The sequence below is a fragment of the Neopsephotus bourkii genome, unplaced genomic scaffold (assembly GCF_033783945.1).
Source record: "Neopsephotus bourkii isolate Nb327-2 ecotype Australia unplaced genomic scaffold, CSIRO-AGI_Nbou_v1 NB_1765, whole genome shotgun sequence".
Classification (NCBI taxonomy): Eukaryota; Metazoa; Chordata; class Aves; order Psittaciformes; family Psittacidae; genus Neopsephotus; species Neopsephotus bourkii.
This window is the reverse complement of record NW_026902239.1, coordinates 6285339-6310807: the sequence shown is the minus strand read 5'-3', so window position 1 is coordinate 6310807 and position 25469 is coordinate 6285339. Positions and strand designations below refer to the sequence as shown.

Sequence of the window (25469 nt, the reverse complement as noted above, 5' to 3'; positions counted from 1 at the left end):
ACCTGTGGGAGTTACATTCTTTCAGTTCTCTTCCCCATCCCTCCGGGAGCAGGGGGAGGGAAGAATGGTGGGGGGGAGTAGACTGCGTGGTTCTGATTTACGGCCTGGGCTTAAACCACAACACCCATGCCCACCATTGGTCATATTTTAAGTTAAGGCTCCTGTCATCTAACACTTGAACTTAACTAGAAATTACACAACTTCCCACTTCCATTTAACCAGAAAATAACACAGAATCATAGAACAGTTAGGGTTGGAAAGGACCTTAAGATCATCTAGTTCCAACCTCCCTGCCATGGGCAGGGACACCTCACACTAAACCATATCACCCAAGGCTCTGTCCAGCCTGGCCTTGAACACTGACAGGGATGGAGAATTCACAGCTTCCCTGGGCAACCCATTCCAGTGGCTTACCACCCTCACAGTAAAGAACTTCTTCCTTACATCCAATCTAAACTTCCCCAGCTTAAGTTTTAACCCATTACCCCTTGTCCTGTCACTACAGTCCTTAATGAAGAGTCCCTCCCCAGCATCCCTATAGGCCCCCTTCAGATACTGGAAGGCTGCTATGAGGTCTCCACTCAGCCTTCTCCAGGCTGAACAGCCCCAAATTTCTCAGCCGATCTTCATACAGGAGGTGCTCCAGTCCCCTGATCATCCCTGTGGCCCTCCTCTGGACTTGTTCCAACAGTTCTACGTCCTTTTTATGCTGAGGACACCAGAACTGTACACAATACTCCAACTGAGCTCTCCTGCTGGTCATGCTCCTTTTGATGCAGCCCAGGATACTGTTGGCTTTCTGGGCTGCGAGCGCACACTGCTGGCTCATGTTCATAAAATATGTTCATAAAGCATAAAATATGTGTTTTCCAACGACATGATGGCTTACATTGCCATAATGAATGGATGCTGGTTTAATTTTAAAAAGAAAAATCAAAGAAGCTGTATTAAATTAACTAGATGTTAAAGTTTGCTGATAACAGAAATTAAGTAGATTGGTTCTGCATACTGAATATTTAATATATAATGTAGCAAAAATAATGCTGTAAAATTATACAAGTGAAACAAAAGAAGACTAATACAAAATATGTCCCACCAAGAAATACAAAGTCTGTGGTCGTATGTAGTTTCACCTTTGATCATAGAATGAAATAATACATGAAATAAATTTACATATGAAATAATTCGTCAGAATACAAGAGAAGACAGTATTTTTGTTATTTCCTGAGAGAGCTGCTTGGGAAACTTTCTAATTTCCAGCCGGTTTCGTTATATGATTCTTTAACACTGGAAAATCTAATGGTCAATTCAGGCTTGCGCTGAAGAGATAGCCCTCCAGATCACAGGGCAGATAGCTTACAAGCTCTTCAGCTTAAGATGATCATTTGGTTGCCAATCTAATTTACTGAGGCTGAAATGGCTTTGCAGGGGAACACACAGGAAAATACAGACCATTTGTTTATGTCAGGCTGCATGATGCAATTTGCTAGAGTTATCACATTTAGCAAAACGTAAAAGTTGAAGCCAGAGAACAACAAGCAGTTACTGTCTGGTATCACTCAAGTTAAAAATCAGTGCCCTCATTTAAGTTCTGACGGCTCCAAGCTGCCCTTCTGGCTTTCAATCAATCAGTCTCTTAAACTGGAGTCCCTTTGTATTTTCACACTGGGGTCTTTCGTATTACTAAAGCATTCCACTGTCAAAAAGCAGAGTTACCCTTGGCAACAAGTTTTTTTTGGAGTTTTTACTTCCTTATCAGAGATTGCCCCGAAACTGAAGATGAAGATTAACTAGCAGCTGCTGGCGTACTCTAATACAGGCCTTTCTTTAATTGAAAAGAGGCTCTCTTTTCCAAGGAGATCAACAATGGAAAACTCTGGTGCTTCTATGAAAATATGCCCAATGTACTGCTTCTCAGCTAATGCTAAACAATTAAGTTTTTTCTGGTATGCTTGACCTATTTTCACTAGCCACATCCTAAATTCAGTGCCAAAAAATTACACAGGGCTGTCGTTGAAGAAAATAAATTTTTCCTAAAGGCAAATTTTTAACGTATTATTTTTGCAACTTTTGCTCCTATCACAATCTTTTCTCTCCCCTGACCATTTGGGTGGGACATGCCTCCCCTGATTCATCCATTGGAGAGCTACATATCTAATTCAGGTTGGTTATCCAGGTTCCCTCATCCATCTGTGGAGAGAGACTGAAACATACAAGGGATGCTTGAGCTCATGCATTTCAGACACCTCCTCTGGGATGATAAAAACAGTTATTTTCTGCCACTGTAAGGTCATTTAAGCAGTTGGCTCAGACCTGTAGATAAGTCAAGTTAGATGAAAGGAAGCCCATCTTTGTGGTTGGAAATTTACTGTCTTTAATATGTTGCCTGAATTTAACACAGTATTCATAAGGCATACTTAAGAGATGCTGCATTTTGACCATGGAGCCTAATCCCCAGCATGGGGTTTCTTCCCCATTTCACAGCAGCACTAAACCTCCTCACTCCACTCTCATAAGGAGGTTCAAATAATGCATGCTAGAGGAGTGTTTTACACAGGAATCCAAACATTTAACAGCTGGCAAATGAAACCTACTGTCCCCCTTTTCAATGCCAAATGCCCGCTAAAATTGGGCATCCCATTAAAAATGTTCTCTTACGGAACCTGAAGTATTTTATGTTCCTGAGCACAGCCGCATCACAGACTTTCTGCCAGCATTTCTCTGACTATACTAGTTTCAAAAAATCCCCAAAGATTTGGAACTACAGGAACATGACTAATTCTTAAAGAAAAGACATGTAGGCACAGCTAAATGGCACCCTACTATCCAACTGTATTTGTTATTTTACTTGAACAGGTTTCCCTAGTCTTAATGGTGAAATTCAATGTCCAGCATGTTTTTGTCTGTGGGATTATTACTACTGAAGCCCAGGAAAGTACTTTTCCTGAGGAAAACACAGTACGCTGCAAAGAAATTAAGAAAACACAAGGTGGGAAATTTACAGAGTGATGAAACTAGCATGGACATGCTACATACTGAACCTGAAAAGCTTCACACAAATTGATTATGGCATGTCTGGCACATAGAATATGCACACCATTATTTCACTGGTATATACTGTAATTTTTCAGAAGTTTACACAGCATTAAACAATTTGCCAGGTGTAGTGGACAGAATTCACAGAAAATCTGGAGACAGTAGAGGAAATACTGTATCTTAAGGGTTTTTTAATTGTGGCAGGAAAAAAAAAACAGACAGTGGAACACATAGGAAAGCTGCGATTAATATGAAGCCAAAGTAATGAAACTTTAGCAGATGCAGTTATGTTAGTAAGCAATACAATTAAGCTAACAGAGGACATGGAATATTGAAACCTAAGAGAAGGACAGTAATAATAAAAAAGCCGTATCTATAGAACCACAAGTAGAACAAGCAGTAAAAACAAGCTTTGAACATGAAACAAAAGTTGTATTTACTGAAATATTGCAAAGTATTTCTCATGAATGTGAAACAAATTTTCACTTTCATGTCACCGGTAAACATCTGCATGATGCCAGCTCACTGTAAGCAGAAAATAAATTCAGCAAATAGCCAGAAAAAACCCAAACATCGACACATAGTCTTATGAACTGTCACACCGGTGTCAGCACACACATATCTACACACATTGAATATCATGAAAATTAGACACCTCGACAAGAGTTAAAGGACTTCAGAAGTTCCAGTGTGCTGCCACTGAGTAACTCTCTTTTTAAACAGAAAGAGCAATAGAAGACTTTTAAAACGTGTGATTTACAAGAGGGAGGGTGCTGCAGAAACTCCCTTTTTGGTATGTGCTCCTCTGGGTTAGCACCTTCCGCTCTGCAAACCCCTGCTCCCAGCCCTGGTGCTGCACAGACTCTGCCTGCAAGGGATCTCCCCACCCAGGTTGCTGCCCCCGAGTGGCTTCAGCAGGGGGACAGAAACCTTGCAATGCAGAAGTCGGTGCATGGACATGTCTGTGTGTCTGCAATATCAGCAGGTGTCCCCCCCGACCCCGAAAGGTCCTGCTGGAGCTGAGGTGCTTCCCCTGGTGCAGTCAGTGAAACCAGAGTACTTTCTTTAGGGATGAGATTAAGAGGTACACTCAGGACCAGTCAGAATAATACTACTTACAGAGAACTGTGAAAATCCTACCAAGAAATAACCTTAAATGCATCTCCAGAAAGCCTGGGCTAGTAACTAGAATACTTTTTTCCTAAGAAAGCTACTTCTGAGAAAGCTCCTGGCTAACTGCTCTATGTGAGAAAAGTAAAAATCCCCAGGGTAGTAAGCCTGAGGCACATACCACAGCCTGAAGCTCAAAGCAGTTAAACAGGCCAATGCACACATAGCTGTAGGAGAAGTTTGCATACAGGCTACGATGCATGCTCTCCCATGCAAAGAACAGACAGGGTCCCCCACTCTGGAACCATCCTGCAAACAGCTGATGTGAAGAAAGTCAGTTGCCTGCTATTTATGGTCCCGTGGGAGGCGTTCCTGCCTGTGACAGGGGGCTGGAACTAGATGTTCCTGAAGGTCCCTTCCAACCCAAACCATTCTGTGATTCTATAATTACTTCCACGCAAGCCCTTGCATCTGTTCTGCATACTGCTATTTTAAAAATTGACCTATTAGCCTGATACTGGTTCGACTATCAAAAAATACACAGGAGAGAAACCTTGTAAAAGTCTGAAGTATTTTCAAGCAGCCACTGCTTAGCCAAGTAGGCAGCTTGAAGCTGAGGAATGATGTGCTCCACCAGAATCACAAAACGAGCTTGGTGCCTCATACTGGTTGTAATCTGTGTAATCTTAACACTATTATACCCAGCTGTTGATAAATCATATTATTTTATTTCATTTCTTAGCAAGCATAATGTCACTATGAGTTAGTCCTCCAGGATTTCCTGGAGGCATCAGAGAAAATCTCATAACAGAAGGCATTGTAGAGACACGTAGGAAGACACAGTCTCTTCCCTAGGGAAGAAGCTGCATGAGATATCAAACAAAGGAAGATTAAACAGAAAGTCCTAACCATGGCTGGGTGCCCTGTTATCACAGTGATGCTCTGTTCCCCATTGGTAAATGCAGCATAAAGAGAAACTACTTACACATGTCCTTATTCTACCTGTGAGATGAGCACAAGATTACAATCTTATCTCTCGCACAATTTACATGTCATGAAGTGCAGCTTGATCAAGAACAGTCAATGAAAATATGCTGTTTCTCATCACCCAAGGTTCTTGGAAAGTAGCATGAATATTATGTAAAGAGAAAGAAAAGACATGAAGTCTTAAATAATTTACCTATGACTGATTCTGAGTTCTCTTATGCTACTTATCTTGTGCTAACAGAAGAACCCACATCTTGCAATCACTACTCAAACAAGCCCTTTGATTTACTTCAAATCAAAAGCTTCCTCATGCAAGCAATCAGGTGGAGAACTGTGCCTGAAGTACCTGGAAGGCAAAGGCAGCACATAGCGACATCTGCAAAAAAAGTTTCTCATTGCTCAGGGTCATTCAGTTTGGGGGACTTTTTTGGTTCCATGAAAAGCGTGAAAAAGGAAAAATATGTGTCCTGGTCATTCTCACTATTCAGCATCAGAAGTGTTTCATTTGTACAAGCACTGGTCTCGTTTCATGGACCAATGGCTCATTTCCACGTGCAGAACTCCTGTTGTGGTCCTGGTGCATACCCTCCGCTACTGCAGAAGCACCCTAGGACCAAGTGTTTTCGCTTACACTAGATTGTATTTATTAAATCTATTTGTAAATGCTTTGAATATGTTCTGTTTGACAACATATAGTACTATTTTTTCAAAATAATGTATGGTCAATGGAAGTTTGAAAGTGTTTTTATTCTGGAATCTGGATTCAGAACCTGACATTTGTTAACCAGAGATAGTTAAAAGTCTTAGCCTCCACCTTTAATGATACGTATAACTTTTTCACAGACGGTTTTCCTTCATTAAAATATTGTGATTTCCTGATTAAATTGGTATTTTAAAAATATATAAATATTAAAACGTATTATAAAATGTATTATAAAATGCTCAAATCAATTTTCAAGAAGAAGGGAACAACAGAGAAAAGCTGAACAGTATGAAAAGAAATCTTATCGTTGCACCTACTTGGAACTCAAGATCACCAGCATCAATATCCTCCAGAGTAGCCATAAGCCCCATCCTTTGTCTATCAGTAGGCTTTAGGAAGTGTTTAATCAGTATGCATGAGTGGATAGATACAATTCCACAACAGCTCTCTATGTGTCATCTACAAAAGTCACATATACATACATACATACATACATATATACAAAAGTTGTGTCCCTGGAAAGAAATGCTAAGGAAGTGTTTGTACATAATTCTTTCTTTCTGTGATCATTTTTCTCTCTCTAAACATTTTTTAAGAGGCAAGATGAAATTTGTTTGCTTATCTGAAGGCAGTAAATTGCTGAGGATTCTACTTTGATTTCTGCCTTTATAAAAAACAATTTCCTGACTTCAAAATCTAAAATTATAATATCCTTCATAAATTGTCATAAAAATAAAGATACTAAACTATTCTGAAAAATTAATCAGTGTATTTTTGAGCTAAAATCATTATTTAGCTTCCACCAACTTTTTTTTTTTTAATGAGTAACTGTATGTGCAGTCAGTCAAAACATTTTAAAAATAAATATAGAAAATACAAATAATAAATAGTTTCAGAGAACTCGTAAGCAGAACAGCTTCCACCAAACTTAACATTGAAAGTATGATTCTTATCGACACACTATTTTGAAGCTCTCTCACTTGAAAGCAGAAAGTTAGGAATTCCAATATATATACTGTATTACAAGCAAATCCTGCTTTTCATATAGATCTGTGAAAACAGCTGTCATAAATTTTAAATACGATTAAAGATCAAGTACCAGAAGGCACAAATTTGGGTATTGCAATTCTTCATTCTGACAAAGTGCAGAACCCCACAATATTTCAGAATAGGTATATAGGTATTAATATAGTATGTATACTAATAGGTATATAGATTATGCTACAGGTATTTCTCAAACATACACTGGAGATCACGTTAAGTTCTCTGAGTTAATTTAAAATGTCAGTCTTACTTGAATGCATTGGAAAAATATAACTGACAATAATAAAAAAAAAGGAATATAATTGTATACATAAAAGCATTAATAGGTTTGAAAGACAGATAAAATTGAGGGCCAGAGCTATCTCACTGTGCTGTCTTAAGCATTTTAGAACAATAATAAGTTGCTGTTCTTTTAAGAGGTCTGCCGTATACTGCTCCTGGGAAGAAATGTGAGAACAGTCTTTCCCTCCAGCACTTTCAGTGCTTTCAGTTTTCAAAGTTTTCAACTTTCAGTTCCAAACCAAAAATAAAAGACAGAAAATGTGCTATAAGAGAACACGTTTGTGCACCTGGGTTTTGAAATCTTTTTGGATTGCACTGAACCTTGTGTGGTTATTGACACATTTTCAATAATTTTTAAATAAACTACAACATCTGTCTTTTTTTTCGATAATATTTGGCTTTTACACAGCTGAAGATAATGACATCTGTGCCCATTTGATGTCAGGTGGCATAAGTCCACTGTGGTAATCGCAAGAGGGGTGACTGAAATCAAATAAGAACCTGGCCCTTTGAACAAACTTCACCTTTCTTCTTTTTTTTTAATCTAAACCTGTTCTCTGTTAAAAGAAATCCATTAAATTCTTCCACAAAAGTAGAAACTCGATGAAACATGCTTTTAGGCAACTTGACTTTGTCTTTGCCAGAAATGTTTACAGACAAAAAACAATTTTCAACCTTATTTTTTTAAGGGAGAGAGGATATAGGGGAAGAGAGCTCTGTCCCTACATGTGGTGGTTGTCAGGTCCTAGGCACACATGCACACATATACATACACTTACACTTGACCCATGTTTGCCAAGACAGACAAGAGGTATTGTTTTCCCTCCAGTAAATAAATTTTGAAAGTGCAAGAACTGATTTGAAGCACAACTGTTACCTAAACTCCTTTAAATTTGCTTAGTCTGAATCACTTTACCTTTGTCACATGATGCTTTTCATGTTGTACAGGAATCTTAAACATTTGGCACCAGTATGTTGTATCCTTGTCTGGTACAGGCACCTGTCTTAATAAAAAGGGCAAGGACACAATATTATAAAAGTCACATTACCCTGCTGCATAAGCCCAAAGCTTTGGCTACAAATTTATCCCCATATCTGCATAAATCCAAAACCCAGAGTAACTTACGTCTTTGTTTGTCAAGTCAAAGTATGGCAAAGAGGCAAATAAGACTTCTTCTTTCTCAGGATTCAGTAAACGGAGACTCTTTGTACCACGATTAGACCCATGGTAGTTTTGACCTGCTTCTCCCATGTCTTTGTGGTGGTATGCCCATATTACCCGCACTGTACTCTCCTGGAAAAGAAAAACCCACAAAAACAACAAAACCAAAAAAGTCTGTAAGGAATAGGAAGAAAATCTTCTTTACATAGTTCACATAATTCCTGTGATAGCTTTGATGTTAGTGTTGCCGTATTTGAACAATAACAACACGTACTAGAGGATCAGTCAGTCACCTACTGACATAATCTTCCCTTTAAGATTATAATGTTTGATACTCATGGGGTTCATTGCAGATATGCAGAAGATGAATCTCTTTCACATTAACATTGTGAATTTAAATCATACCTGCAAAGAGTACACTCACAAAGAGGTAACCAGCTATATGCATGAAAAAATAGTTTTTTAGACATGTCATTTATTTGGCCAGCAATCAGGTTTCCCAAAAAAACCACTTTCCAGGCACAGCTCTGTAAAGATGTGAATACCTTCTGTGGACTGTTGCCCTTACATGCTAGGGAAGACAAACGTTCAATTACAGTGCAGATCTGCATCTTAAAAATCAGTCTACAGCCACAGCACAGAGCAATTCTCTGTAAACCATTCTCAGGTTGCAATAATCACCCTTGAGAAAAAGTACTATAATAAATCCTGAAGTGTCCCAGAATGTTAAATTATACTGAGAATCTGGAGCAGGTGTGGAAACCATAGATCCATTGACTGCTTGGAAATCTGGCTGCTTATACAGCTGTGGTTTGCTTCCTGAATCTTTCAGCTCATCATGGTGTTATTATTGCGTATATTGTAAAAACATGGATAATGATAATATTGTTGAACGACTATAGCAAGGCTTTCAAAATGAGTAGTAAACAAGCCAAAGCATAGAAGGCCTTGAAAAACTCTTTAACCTATCTGTCATTTCCAGTACAGAAGTCATCGCCTTCATATAGTTTAAAATTATAATTAAGAAATAGTACAACAGTTCCTAGGGCAACAGAAGAACTTACCATGAGAACCATTTTATCATGGGAAGAATTTTATAATAAAGCTCTTCAAAGTCTTAATTTTGAATAAATAAATAAAACATATATACTTTAAATATATCTGCTCCAAACTTTATTAAAGGTCTATCTTTAAGATTAATCACAAGTTAGCATAGGACCTAAAAAGTGTTTATGAAGCTGGCATCTCTTGAAGGATTGTAACTGTAGGATATCACAGAATCACAGAATCCCAACTTTATTGCCCAGAGGTACTTGTTTCAACCCTGTGTTCACTTGACGTGTTAGAAATTAGAGAACATAATGCATTAGAGAGTGGAAGGACAAAGCAAGCTGAAATTAAAATACAAGAGTTTAATAAAACTAGTGCAAGTATTTCACCCGGTTAATTTAAGTTGAGCAACAAGATGTTTTGGAAAGTGAATTTCTCTAATTCTGTCCTTTTACTAAGATGAGATTTTAATAATCAGCTTCATAACCACATATATATATTTAGTCTGTATTAATTACTTCACCTCACTACGTATAGGCAGATCCTCTTACCGTTATGCTCTTGTCATTTGTGTCACAAGTGTGCAGTTCTCTGCTAAAAGCCAATATTGTATGTGTACTGTTTTCCATGGCATACTCCAGATGGTAATCCTGTTGAGGGTCCTTTTTGAGCACTCTGTTTTCATCTGTAAAATAATCCTGTTGAAAAGAAAAGATGGCTCAGTATTAAATAAAAAATTAAACTTTATAGCCAGAACTGAACCCTCTCAAAACACGCCTATACGTGAAATGATGAACTGTCAGTTTTGTATCAAATGAGAAAACGTGAGGTGGTATTAAACTTGTTTTTATGAAAAATCTCCAAGAAAGCACGCCTGCTTGCTAAGCAGCTTGAAGAATATCTTGAGCAACTTTTAACACGTTGCCTGTACGTAACTCCAGAAATAAAAGCTATACCCAGCAACCATCATAACAGGGATGTCATGGACTTTGAGAGAATTTACAGAGAGAATGAATTTCAATTAATATTCACATCAACAATATTGCCATTCCCTCTTCTCCCAACTTCTCCTTTGTTTTGTTCTTCCCCACAAAAAGCAAACCTCTTGAATGCACATTGTCTGGAACCAGAAACCCTACGGCTTAACTAGCCCAAGAAGTGCTCAGTTCATACAAAAGATGCTGGGTTGGGGCTAGGTTGGGGTTTGGGGGTTGGGAGCTGTTTGTAAGAAAGGCGCTCCACGTCTAGGGTTCAGCAGAGGCACGGTACAATGGAGGAGCGGCTGCAGCGATGCTGGGTCATTAACCTCCTCACCCCAAATTCCTGCAGCCCCTGCAGCTGGGACCCGATCTTCCCTCTCCTCCTACTCTGGCCACCTGGAAAAGGCTGGCCACCGCCTCAGATCTGACTTCTCTGGTCATCCTCCTTTGAGTTTTAGGCTGTTTCTGCCCGGTTTGGTATAGGGAGGGGGCTTTTAACTAATAGATGTATTTTTCACACCAAACAGGCAGGCACCATTAATTGTGTGGTGTCCTTCACAAAATATTGCAGTGTGCGCTGCTCCTGGAAGGCTTTTACTTCTGCAGCTGTTTAGACCTCTGTTCACTTTTAGAGAGATTTATAGCTTTCCCCGCTTGTTAAAGTGAAGGTAACCCAGCTGAAAAACTGTAAAATGTTATGCCCAAGTATTCTGATACCAGGAAAAGTAGCTGATACCTGATTAATTCAGTAAAGGATTATTTAGGAGCTGTAATCTTAAGCTTATACCTCCCCGCCCCAGATATCTGTGTGTGAACAAGACCAAAGTCAGAGTTCACAAGCTGGTTTGCCTTCCGTAGACATACAAATAACTGCATGATTAAACATTTCATTAAGATACACTAATTTGGGTAAAAATCTGAATAAACTTACCTCAGTCATAATGCAGTTTCAAGGAAAAAAAGGGTAAAATGTTGATAATTTTTATCAAATTCAAATAAAATTTTAACTATTAATATATAATATAATATATAGCATGACAAATTATTATATTAAAATTTAATTCTGTCTTGCCAAAACCACTGAAACAGTTTGTATTTTTTCACTCTGGAACAAATCTAAACTTCAAAAATGTTGAAAGCACCGAAAAGGTGTTTCTTTTCCTGTCAGCACTTCTCATGATTATAAATGAATGAGTATGTATGTGAAAGAATACACACATGGAAAAATAATTACCAAAAAGAGCAAAAGAGAGGTCTGGGACCTGAAATTGTATGCTGTGAGGAAGGGAACTGATGAATTATGTTTGTTTAGAGAAATAATTTTGGATTTGCTTTTCCAGAGGGAAATAAGGGTCTGTTCTTGGATGGTTCTTGAAGATAGATACCTTATGGGATCAAAATGCTCCACTTTATCTCTCCATCAGAGCTTGGACAGGGGCAATGTATGTCTACACACAGCACCATCCCTGCTCTGAAAACACTCTTCAACGGAACCTCCATTTCCTTCTTAAAAATAGTTAGGGTTTGTCTGGATAAGAAATGTAAACTTGTCAACATCAGCTTTTAACAAAGTGTGGTATCTTTGCTGAAATGTTACACTGCATCAGAGGAAGGCACCCTTGTATTAGAATAAGCACCGACACATTGAATTATTGAGGAATATGAATTCAAGAACAGCTTTTCCTCATGTGAACAGGTTGAAAGTCTTTGCCTGAAACTGGCGTGAAGGAAAGCTGGGAGACGTGAAGCAAAGTTAGGTGTGCACACTAAATTATTTTGCTGGTGAATATCACCATCCCTTAACAAGTCTAGAGAACACAACTGTAACCAAAAAAACATTTTGCGATACAGACCTAACTTCCATGAGCCTGTAGGGAGCATGCAAAAATAAAGAAGGTCTGTAATTAAGGTATTAGCTCAGATGTGCCTTGATAATGTGATTGTCAGTCTCATTATTTCATTCACCTGGATGATAACCAAAGGCAGGTCAAAGCTCTGGCTCCCTGTGAGGGGCTGATTTTGTGTCTGCTGGTAGATGCATTGGGGAAGGTAGTCCCAAAGCCCACACCCCAGGAGGGGACCACGCTGCTCCCTGTGGGAAGAGCTGCACTGGGAAAGCGGTGTTTGGTACTCACAGTGCTGCCTGCCCAGGAGCTCACTACCTACCCCTGCTGTTGACACTGTGCAGCACCTCATGCAATGACTCACCTTTAATTATTTTGTGGGTAGATGCTAATCTGACCAACTAACATTAATCTTTTCCATGTGAATATTTCCGTTAAATAATTAATCCCTTTTCTCCACTTAGTTTCTCTGCCTGACACACACCACCTGGAAACAACCCTGAAATAGCAAGGTGATGAGAATACCTGGGAAGCAAACTTAGGTAGTGCCCAGGAAGACAGAGATGTCCATTTATTTCTCAAGTGCTGCAACTCCACTGAGTGATGTTGAACTGCCCAAGATGAATCAAGTGTGAGTATGCTTCCCAGGAACTACTTAGGAGTTAGCAAGCTGCTTCTATTACTTTATTCTTATTTCCTTTGTTGAAAATATCCAGATGTTCATCACAAAAAAAAAAAAAAAAATCTTGAACAGCTCAAAATTTGATTGCTCAACCTCTCACATGAAATCTGTTTATCCATTTTAAAACAAAATAAGGCCACATTGCCAAATTACACCAACTTTGATCAATGTACTCATCAGAACTTAAAAGCCTTTAAGAAGTGTATTTATGTACAAAACATAATGAACAAAAGGAGGTTATAAAAAATGAAGACACACTGACAAACTGTGATGCAGCAACTTCTTGGAAAAGGAAGAACAAGTTAGTTGTAGATATAGCTGTATAGATATGTGTCTGTATCTTTATACATTTCCTATGCTTTCAGAGTAGAAAAATAAGACTAAATTGAAGTCCTGCTCCTATAGTACAAATGCAATCATTACTACCATATTTGGACAGCCTACACTCCATTTAAGTCCTTGTGCCTACTGAAGGGACAAAGCTGAGTAGCTCTGAAGGCCTTTGAAAAGTGACAGCATAGAGGATGGATCCACCAGGACCAGAGAGGGGATGTCAGGCATCTGGGCTTTGGCTGAACTGAGGATACTTAAGTATGGTTTGAAACTCTCCCAGGGCTGGACTACTGTAATATAGAACCCATCTAAAGTCACAAGTTTCATTCATATAATTCTGTAGACAAATGAGAGAGACATTTTCATCAACAGAATTACAGCGCTTTGTTATCTGTCACACATAGTCTGCGATGTGCCTTGTATTGGAAGAGTTTGTTCTTAAGAGGTAAGAAAAAGCTCTAATGTGGCAATCTCTTTTACACGGATTTGGTTTTGCTACCCCACCCAGCTAGGTACAAAACTTGTGTCTTTTGTAGGATAGATTATACTGATACAAGTCCCCCTTAATTTCAGGGAGTCCCAGAAAAGAGCTACAATCATTATCAAGTGCTTAAAACTTGATTTCTGAAACACTCACAGCACAAAACTAACAATATGGATTGACACACTGATTCGGAGCTTGCATTCAGATTCTTCAGTTTCTCATATACACAAAAGTATGTATCATACATTAAACAAAGATAAAGCTTTCAAGTTTCACATCAATTTTACTGGTGTAAGTATTACAAAAAGAAAATGGTGAAATTACTATATTTTTCTAGTATGAATACTTTATTTTAGTTACTTAAAAAGTGTTTGAAACACTTCAGAAGTGTTATTAGTCATGCTACATAATAACAGCTATGTTATTTTTACTTCAGAATTTGCTTATGTAAACTATTTATGTGTGAAACATTTAAAGTTACCGTACTCTCTTTGATGATATTGCACAAAATGGCATTTTAAACTCTGGACTTGTTTGTACAATCAGTCAAATAATTAGTCATCTCGTTCCTCACATTACATAGAAGTTGAAACAACAGATGGACGACGAAAAGCCTTCCAGGCTGTACAAGTTTTTTTCTATTCCTTTCCATATGTGAAACAGATCATGTTATACTGTTTCACAGATCCCATTAATCTCTCTCTCCCTTAAAAAACATGTTTTGTGGCATATATGGTTTCTGATTGCTGCTGTATAAATAGTCAGGGAGAGTAATTTCTTAAGGATGGGAAAAGACGCAGGTTTCTCCCTGGAGAATGTAAGCACAGCTGCAGAGGGAAGCCTGACCCCAAAAGCATTATCAGCTGTCATCGCAGGCTTGAACAGGTGTTCATGGGACTCCCTCCCCAGATCTTTACAATATACAAGATTGTTTTGTTTATGATACCCACTTCCCATTCTAAGTTATATACAGCACCCTTCAACCTCAAGGAGCATAAAACAACTCTCACGTTGTGTCCCCATCCAGCAGTCACCCTGCAGGCTCGGTTTACGAGCTGGGATTTATACGCTGCCTTTCTCTAACTGAGAGATGGGAGCTGTGTTGCAACTAGTCCTCACTGATGGTCTGTAGCCAACACATACAGTTTCAGCTATACCTAAACTACCAAAGTGATGCCTTTGACCAGGACTGAAGACAAGTTTGGCAAAAGGAATTGGGAAGCAGTAACCAAGATGAAAGCTGGCGCAGGACAGGATATATCTTAGTATAAACAGGATAAAGAAATGGCTACAGTATGCAAAAGAACTGACCAAAATGTGTGTCTGTAATAAGCACCAAGCTATGCCTCTCTGGGTTTCCAAAAAAATAACTGTGGTTAACATTTCTCTGTTTTATTGTTGCATTCAATTTAAATGGAATCCTGCTATTCATGGTTCCAGCACACACTGGATATTGCCACCAAAAAGAAGCTGGTTTTACACTGTATTTGGCAAGAAGCAAACAGAGAATGAGTTTACAAATAAGCAAACCAAACTTTTTTGCAACCTCAAATAAATTTCAGCTTGAGTTTCAGGCGAAGATCTTACTATGCTTTTATGTTAGGGAAAAGCAGAGCCCAACCACAGAAAATTAACATGAAGCATCACTCCTCTGTATAAGAACACCTTGAGAGCATTCCAGTTGACTGATCAAATCTTGGGCTTGGCCACAGATGAAAAAATAGTCGCAGAAAGGGCACAGCAAGAGCAATCAAGCAGATGCAAGAAGTTCCTAAAGTAACTGGGATGGGCAAGTTCAGCAGCTGCCCTATGAGCAGTCTGCTTGTAATTAATTAACTGATTTTGGTTTTAATTATTATTATTATTTAACCTACACAGCAGATTATCATGCAGTAATTCAGTCCTTGCCAGGAATCTCATTCACATAGGCAGCTCCGAGAAGCTACACACAATTCCACAATTCCTGGTACAATTCCAATTAAACTGGCTGGATTACACTGGAGTAAATATGGATTATTTGCTTCAAGCTGTAATACTAACTTTGACAAGGACAGAAATATTTTATCTGTAACAAATTATTCTCTGTGTGTCTGCATTTTAGAATGCAGACATACACATATACACCTATACACACACAGACACATTTCCCACTTTTGTATTTACAGACGCAGTAATGCATGTATGTGTGTGTACATGTACATATATTTTTCTTTGCAAAAAGAGGTTGTGTATTTTTTACACATGAAACATAATTATTTACTTACAGACACATCTTTCCTCATTCAGACTGTGTCATTTGCATACACTTCAGTGTGTTTCTTGTATCTTGCTAAATGCTGCCCAAGGCAGCTTCCTGGTAGCCTTCAGCTGGCAATGACACCACTTGGTTTCTGTGGCATTCCTGGGAGACACAAAATTATCATTTTCTCCACACACATGTGAAAAACAATGAAATGTGGAGAGCTCCCTAACTTAGTGCACAAAGGCGTAAGAAGCACGAGCGGTTAGAAGCTGAAATACAGCATCGCTTATCGCTGTGGATAATCTGACTTTGCAGAAGGACCTATCCAAGTCTACATCAAGAATAAATCTTGATTTAAGAGGTTCTATTCCTGTTATATCAGAAGCTATAAAGCTAGATTAAAGGCTGCCTTAACACAAATAGACTAGACAAAACATGTAGCAAAGGGAAAGAGAACCTGTAAGTAGGAGATACCGCGTGATCCAATCTTACAACTGCACCTCATCACAAGGAACACTCCTTACACAGTAGCCACATTAAGCAGTACACGTTTTCTTGGTTTAATTACTTTAATTCAATTATGAGGAAGCTTTAGAAATACTTAAGGGATTTTCAAGCACAACTATAAGTGATACTTGTTCACCAAATTTCTCTATGTGCTTTAGAAAATCTCCCCTCTTCCCTCTTGTTTATACTGAGGATGAAAACATTCCCCAATTATTTTAAGTCTCTGCATCACTCACAGTGGCAACATTTCCATCCTGCCCCAGGTACTTATTTTTGGCAGCTGTAAAAAAATGTTCATTTTCTTTGTTTTTCCAAAACCCAAAGGACAAGAAAAAATATCATGAAGAACAAAAAACCCTTGCAAAACAGCCCTACTCCCCAAGCCTGCAAAATACAAGAGCCACAGAATTCTTCTCATCTTTTGTTCACCAACTGCTGTTTCCATGTCCTAACTATTGTACCTCTGAAAGGGAGCTACAAAGCACCCAGCCAGTGGAGATGTACACTGGAGTGTCTCTTTATGCCCCACAAGGAAGCCAAGAGGGACACATCACTCATCTGGAGATTTTGCCCCAATGGCCAAAGGCATAAAATACCTCCAACAAAGCCCCATCTGAGATATGTCAGTGTGGCACCCGCTTTGCATCTCTTTCTTGGTGCCTTTCGAGTTGTTTTCTAAACAGTTCTTTTGTTGCTGTTGGCATGAGTGCACTTAAAAGCAGCATATCCTTAAGTACAGAGAATGCTCACTGTTTTCTGTCCTTTAAAATCTCTTCCAAGTACTTCCCTATGAGCAATTAAGCTAACTCTATGGGATACATTTGATAACAGATATTCTTTAGTTTGGGTGACAGTTAACAAGCAAGGCTGTAATGAATAATAAAGTACTTTTTAGTGACACACAGTCCCTATTCACTCTAAGCAGGGACTATTTTTGTGCAAGTTCAACAGAAGATCCTAACAATGCAACCCTCTTGTATAACGTCCACAAAATAGGCATTCATCAAGGAGGATTACTCTCCCCAAAATGGGGCTCTCAGCAGCTACGTGCTGTGGGTGGGGATGCACAATTCCAGACAGGGGTGGAGACCAAGGAAAAGGCATGGGTCTAGCATGAAAATGCATGCTGTGTCAATTCATAGGCACAAAAGAGATGCGTTTAAAAAAAAAAAAAAAAAGAAAGGAAAAGAGAAGGAAAACAAGAGGAAAGAAAACTAGATGCCAAAAGCTAAGTCTGCCCCAAGAACTATTATGACAAGCAACACAAGTGGCAAGTGACCGTGGCAATATTTCAAGGTAACATTTTGCTAAGTATCAACTCTTCTTCCAAGTCCACTCCCTCCCTGTAGAGACAAAGGCAGCTCCAGGCTCTCCAACACCAGCCCCCAATGGGATCTTCTACTTGTTCTCAAACACGCTCATCCAAAACTCACATATTCTGCTGCTCTGTCACCACACGACTCTTCACTAACATGCAAGTATAATCTGTTCACCTCTTTTTCTTCTTCTGCTGGGTAGAGATACCTCCTTCACGACAATGCAGTAATGTTGTATGTGTATTCATATGTATTCATGCTATGTCCTCTACATCCTCCCAAAATATGTCTAGGTTCCTACTCCAAATACTGACCTTCTGAAGCATTAGGATAGTAAATGTATAATTCTCTGATCATTCAAATGCTCTACAAAAAACTATTCTGGTGCACCATGAAGGTTTGTTCTTTGTAACATGACATAACACTTTTCACTTTGGTATATTCAGAGAGAACTAAACCTCAGACTTTCAGATAATTTTATCCTTCACTTATGGCAGACACCCTGTTATCTAAAATACAGCTCAAACACAGAAAAGCAATCCAGCGCAAATAACTCACTACACCCAAGTTCAGGATACACCTAAAAACTGACAAAGTAAATCCCAGTCTCAGATACCCAGAATTTTGAACCACCAGGCATTTTTTCAAAGCAAGCACTGCCTGTTAATGGTGGGAATATCATCTACTTGCTCTGAGAGAATGAAGGGAAATGTTTTCTCTCTTCTCTGAAAACTCTCTGGAAGTTTGCCTCTACCTTGATACACGGATCTTGCATAGACTAAGGAGCATCTAGTTTTACCTTTACTGATGGCCGAAGCCTACATTTACGTGTTTGCTCTGAGAAGAGGACTCTTTCCTCCAAGAAGATGTTCTATTTTTAAAGGAGGAGAGAGAATTTATAGGGAAAAAGAGTCTAAATTCTCCCAGGAGACTAGCAATTTCATTGCCCACTTGAAAGGCTATAAAGGTGTTTCAGAACATCATCTGAAAATCAGGCCACTAACAAGCACCTCAAAACTTTCAAAAAAAACAGAAAATGACCCTTCTAAGAGTTTAGACCACGATGCACATTTTCCGACTGATGATCATGGAATAAAAACATATTTCTAAAACCAAAAAGAAAAGTAAGTTCTTTCATTATAGGGTGTACTTATTTTATGGAGTGCAGCTAGGCATAAAACCACATACTTTCAAGGGTACTATCTATGAAAAATTCTTTCTCAGTAGTAAATAATGTAAATGATGCTGATGCACACTTAACAAAGAACATGGTGTTAAAATATTAACTGTATTTGCATGTCCAGTAAAGGGAAGAATTAAATACTATTGAAATAGCGCTCTAGAACAAGTTCTTCATTTTATAGCAATCCCCGCTGACTGGCCAGAAAAAACCTTTGGACAAATTTTGTTTCTTCATGATCTTTGTTTCTGTTCTTTCCTTATTGGTGCAAGTTCAGAAATATTTTCACTGAGCAGCTTTTAGAAAGACCTCAGTCCAGTTTAAAAAGAAACCTTGCTGCCTAGAACTGAATAAGGAACAGGGATGGAGAAAACCTCATGCCTTAAGCAAGCTTAACAGTTTTTCTTCTGTGCCTTACCTACTCAAAAGTGCAACAAAACAACTCATACTCTTAGAATAGGATATGTTTGTGTGCTAAATTAGGGTTTCAGAAAAATATCTGGTGTTCTGTAACAGGAGACACTTGCTACAGTCCTTCCCTCTTCTAACTCAGTTGTATCTGTCACAGGATGCCAGTGAATAAAATCTGTGAAAGAACGGAATTAACGTGGGGTCATTTTTAGAGGATGCTGAACACCTATGAGGAAAGCAGGAAAGAGCCACAAAAGTGCTTTGAGTGCTGAGGAAAATGTCCTGCAGCGGGATGCTTAAAGAGGTCAATGTACTTACTGTGCATAAAAGAAAATTGAGAAGTGATTTGATTACAGCATATAAATAACTTTATGGAGGTGGGGTGTGGGGGGAATAGAATTTTTAATACAGTAGAGAAAATACATAGCTAGAACCTGAATCCAGACAAGCTAATACTGGAAATCAGGAACAGCACAGACTCTCTCCATTGCCACAGACTGTCGAGGGAAGTGATGGATATTCCACCACCGGATGTCTTTACACTAGGTTTGGATGCCTTTCTAAAAGGCTTGCTTTACCCTAACACGATCTATCAACTAACCAAGCACAAAATTTGGATTTCTTTCAGTGGTTAATAAGTGTATCTTCCAAAGTGTAAAGCTCCAGAAAGCTTTACATCCTGTGAGCCAAGAGCTCATCGCTTGATGACCAGAATAGGGGTTTTTTATTATTAGTGTTTTATTTAACTGAGGTTTTCAGAAAAAAAAAAATATTTAATTTTGAAATATGGAGAAAAAATACTCTGAAAATCAACAGTCTTCACTTAGTTAAGACAAATATTTGCCTAACTTCATATAGCAAATTCACAGGTGAAAAAAAAAATGCCAGCAGCTCCCTTTTTCTGAAAAAGTTTTGATTTTATAAAATCTTGATAAATATTAGGGAGAACATATTAAGCATTTAGTTTTCTTAGGGTGAAATGTTAATAAACATCCATATTCTTAAATAAAAAGCTCTCAAAATTTGAGCAGCAGCTTCAAAGATCAACTAGCTCCAATACAATGAAGACAAGACAGACAACTTCTCCTACACCAAACTCTTAACAACTTAAATCACTTCTCTAAAAGTTATTATTTAGGCAACAGGGGAGAACAAGATGTCATGCCTGGCCTGATTCCCCCTTCACTCATCCCTAGGACAAGCTCCTCCAAGCTGGAGCTCAGGTCGCTGAGAGGGGATGGATGGTGCTGGTCCCTTCCTTTCTTACGTCTCTTACCCCACCAGTGCCCCTCAGAGGGGAAGCTGGAAGCCCCAGGAGAAACTACGTCCCATGCTCCTGCTCCCAGCCATAGCCCTAGCAATATCTAGACACCTACAGAAACAGAGAATTATGCCAATACAATTGGGCTCCTCTGAAATTGCTTGAGCAGACCCAGCACAAAGACCAGGATCCACAGTGGTTACTCTGTAAATCCCTTCAATACCATGGTCAAATCACTTCCAGGTGAGGAAAGGAGGAATACCAGGGAGAGGAACAGCATCGGCTGTGCTCCAGCAGGCTGGGAAGCCGTCAGGGTCGTGCCCTCATGCCGGTGGGATTACAAAGACAGGTGAGGCTGCACCGGGACGGCCAAGTGCCCTCCCTTGCTGGCAGGGTGAGGGGAAAGGAGCCACACCTCGCTAGGAGAGACTATGCCACCCTTCCCTAATCCTCCTTGGGTCTGGGCTAGGGGGGCGGCAGGGAGAGAGAGCCCAAGGGGAGAGAAAAGGGCTGCTGCATTTTCTGGGTAAGGAGGAAGGAAATTTGACACCTTTGACGAATCCTGTGTAAAAGTTTAGAGGGAAGGTTGGCAGGGAGCGGATGGAAAAGGAGCAACTCCTCCGGGGGGGATAGGACACAGAACAATAGGGGTACCCAAAAAAATGGAAGAAGCAAAGAGGTTCGGAGATGAGAGGGGAAGAGGCTGCAAAAGAAAGAGGGGCAGGGAGAGAAGGCGTCCAGAGAGAGAAATAGCCGGGAAAGGCGGGCAGACAAAGAGGATCCGAGACTGGATCGGAGCTCCGGGAGCGCTCCCAGGCAGGGAAGCCGGGCCTTACCTGCAGGTAGGGTTGGCCCCGCTCCACGCCCCCCACCACGATGTCGGCCGAGGCCATGCCGCCGCTGGCCGAGAGCCCGAAGCCCACGTATCCGCGGGTGCGCACCTCCAGGCGGAAAGCGAGGGCGCTGCCACGGCGGCCCCAGCGCAGGAGGTACGCGGCCGCGCCGTCCAGCACCGCGCTGTGAGGGTAGCTCCGAGGCGGCTCGGCGGCGGTGGCGGCGGCACACAGCAGCCCGCCCAGCACCAGCGCCCAGGGCCGAAGCTGCCGCATCCTCCTGCCGCTCACTAGCGGCTGCCGGTGCCCCTGTGTGTGCCCGAGAACTCGTGTGTCCGGACGTGTGCGTGTATCTGTGTGCGCGGAGAAGGGGGGCCGGGTGCCCCGGTCACCCCGCCCCGCTGCGGGCGGCTCCGTGCCGGCCAGCCCCGTCGGGGCAGCGCGCAGTCGGCAGCAGCTTTGTTCGCTCCCCGCCCCGGTCAGGCGCTGCGGCCGCCCCCCGTTCCCCCGCACTCCCCGTCGGGGCAAGCCCGCCCCGACAGCACCTGCCGTGCAGTCGCCGCGGCTGCGGGGCTCCCGCGGGCGCTTCCCTGGGAGGCGCTTGGGGTTCGCGTTACCGGGCGCAAATCCTCCTCCTGACCGGGAAGCGTGGAGGAGTTTGAGGATGAGGCTCCCCGCTGCGCGCCGGTCCCACGGGAGCGTTAACTCCAGTGGATGAAGTCCGCGAGAGGAAGCCTGGAGGCAAAGGAGCGCTTTCCAGCTCTCAGCTGCAGCTTCCCTTAGTGTGAGAGCCCGGTGCTGCGGCCGGGCGGCCAAGCAGGAGATCCCCGTCGGGAAGAGTTATTTTTGCTCCGTCTGTAAGAGGAGACTGAGGAGCTCCAGAGCGGTTTGCACTGAGAGGGCTCCAAAAGCACAGCCCAAACCCCACCCCGGTTCCCTGATCCCCGCGCCTGTCCCCACACGGCTGACGGGGCCACACTTCATACATAACAGGAGGTGCATCCCCTTCCCCTCCCGCGCACCCTCAGCTCTACCGCCATTCGGTGGCAAGGTAAAGATAAGAAACGTGGTTTTGGAGGAATGCTCCCCAGCCCCCTGCAAATTAGGACGGAAAGAAAACAATGCATAGCTTCCACAACGGGAAAATCACGGGTCACAAGAAGTCGTATTGGCCTTTGAAAGCTCCAAGCAATGCAAAATCAGTTTTAAAATGAAGGTGTGCTGTCTGAATTGTGTTTTGCTCATGATTAAACAAAAGAGAAAGAGCCTGGCAATCAACCGAAATGAAACATTAATTCTATGAAAACCAATCAAACTAGTACATGAGGGAGATTAGTAATGCTTCCTTTTTAAGTTTTTGCATGAAAATATTTCACAAATATCACTGGGGCTTCCAGAATATCACCACCTACTGTGCTGTGAGGAATGCATCAAACTACAAAACAACCCATGGAAAAGCAAATGCTTAAAAAATGATAAGCACCAAAAATTACTTTCACCTAAATCATCATAAGAAAACAATTATTAGGAACCGGTGACATGAAAATGGTTTTTAAATGGAACAGATTGGCGTGATCCTTCTCCAATTACAGCAGTAACGTCAACAGTATGAAGTTAGATGACTGACAAAATAGAAAACAGTGAGATGCTGAGTGTTCAGATTCCCTTTTAAAAAAGTGCTAACCCCTACAAGTACATGTGGATTAATATAAGGGGAAATCGCAAGTGTGCAGTACCTCTCAAGGCCAAAAGTGTGTCCTCAGCACCCAGCTGGGGGATCACATCCTTTGTAAAACTTTGTGTTAAAGGAGGAATACTCAGAACAGTAACAAAAAGGTATGTTTTATGTCTTCCGGGGGAAGGGACAAAGAAGGAAGGATGGTTCTTAAAATCAGCTTTTTCATAATTTTCTTATCAGACTGTATGCTATGTTTTTACATAACAGAAGCCCTGGATAAAGTTTCACACATGTGGACATGACAAGCTCATACAACAGCTTCACTCTCAGAAAAACAATTGAATTACACACCTGGTAGGAGAACTGCTACCCTGCAACTACAGCAGTGGTCACGGAAGTCTAACTAGTGTTTCCTATTGCGTGCACTGTAGAAGCATTTGAACAAAATAAAGGAAAATACTCACTGTAAACTACCCCATCATGTCTCAGTTTGATAAGGATGGAACTGATGGCTTTTTAGAAGCCTGTACGCAACATGGAGTATTGTTATATAGGGAAGGATGATGGAATATCCCATACAGCATGCTGTGCTGCACAGCATGGCAAGCAGAAACAGGGTTCCTTCCCCAGCCCACCTGCATGCAGGTACCATGAAGGAAGCAGAGCTGTAGGTAGGTGTACACTGTTTTCAGTGAGAGCTGCGCGCCTCCCCTTATGGAAGATTGGCCTCCACCCCTTGCACCTCCATCCATATCCCTGCCCCTCTTACAGCAGACAGGCACAGACAAAAGTGAAAAACAGGCTCTGATGAGCTCAAACTTGGGGTCAGCTGAGATCATTCAGCTTGCTCAGCCAAAAGCCAAAGCAGCGGGATCAGCTAGTAACTTGGACAAACTGCGGTATCTCAGCCAAGCCAAACCAGAGGTTTGTTATAGTGGGTCTGGTAAAAGAGGTTTCACTCACAGGAAGCAGTCTGCTGTTTTCTAGTGAGTTGCAGAGTCCTTGGTGGTGGACGGCCCCTGCACAGCCTGGCATGCCAGTGTCCTGTGCTGGCAAAGCCTGTGGCCAGGGTGTCTCTATTCTGTGGCTCTGGATCTAACCCCAGTTTGCTTCCAAGCTTTATTTCCTTTTGTGGAGAAAAATGTAATTTTGAAGGCTGAGAGCTGGAATGGAAACAATACTCATGTTCTTGAAATCTCCTGTGGGATCAAATGATCATCTCTTCACACAGCTCAAGGGTCAGTCTGCTGCTTCTCGGCAGCTCTTATTCCCAAAAGCCCTTATTCCCAAAGCCCTGTGACCTTCGACCAAAACTGGGGGGTGCTGGTAAGATGTCTTCAACAGTGGAACTACACTCAGCGACACAGTTCACGCCATCATGCTGGCCATGTGCAGACTAGTAGAAGTGCAGGAATAGCATCTCTATTCCTTTCCAGCCTCCAGCAGTTATTTTTCCATTAAAGCAAACCATCCAAATGGTTTTGCAGAGCTGCACACTTGATCTACAAATATTGTGACAAAACCAACCTTTTTGAACTTGCTGCTATTTATAATCCCAAGAACAATACGCATGTAATAAAACTTTCCTAGTAGAGCTAGAAGAGGCACTTTGTGGGTAGAAAAGCACAATTCCCAAAACTCACATTAAGTGTCTTCGGTGACTTCACCAAAAATCTTTTGCATCATTAAGAAACCAAACATATGAAGAAAACACAGTCTAAATCTGAGCCTTGGCCTAAAAGTAATGCTGCCGGCAGGAGCACAGGGTGACATCAGATGACCACCTTCTCCTGGCTGAACTCGGTCCCACCACTTCTCTTCTCGAGTAAGGCAGTCATCTAACCAACCTCAGCAAGTGTTTTTCTTTGTAAAATCTCTTACTACTGTTACTGATTATGATCTTGCCAATTGCTCCCTCACATGAATAGCATGGTTCATGTACTAAACTGCTGATTAAAAAGCAGCACCTTCTTGTTCACATCATACATACTTGAAGAAAAAAAGCACAAGATCTATAAAGCATTAAAACTTACTAATAAAGTAGACATCTCTTGATACAAAATAGTGCCATTTGCTGTAGGAGTCACTCCGCTTATCAGTTCCCAAAAGTGTAAGAAAAGAAAGAACACGTCCCAGCTGAAACAACAACCTGTGACTATCCAGAAGAGTGGCCCTCAGCTAGAGAGCTAATTGAGTTGCACGAGAAACAAATCTTGAGAATCACTTGGAGCCAGCCTGGTTTCATCAGGACCAACAACATGACTGTCTTCCCCAAACACACTGCTTACCTGAGAAACACTCCTGCACCAGACACCCCTTGTCTGATTAGTATAGAATCGTTTCA

General features: G+C 41.0%; 1 protein-coding gene across 1 annotated transcript in view; it reads right to left on the bottom strand.

Moving 5' to 3' along the window:
* The window catches only part of MOXD1 (monooxygenase DBH like 1), a 48604-nt gene extending 26859 nt beyond the window's left edge, over positions 1-21745 (bottom strand). The window contains exons 1-4 of the mRNA XM_061378214.1: positions 21451-21745; positions 9926-10072; positions 8289-8456; positions 8079-8162 (exon numbers count right to left, since the gene is read on the bottom strand). Of these exons, the coding sequence (XP_061234198.1) occupies positions 8079-8162; positions 8289-8456; positions 9926-10072; positions 21451-21723 (672 nt within the window). The 5' untranslated portion in view covers positions 21724-21745. The remainder of the gene's footprint in view (positions 1-8078; positions 8163-8288; positions 8457-9925; positions 10073-21450) is intronic.
* Between the last annotated feature and the right edge of the window lie 3724 nt (positions 21746-25469).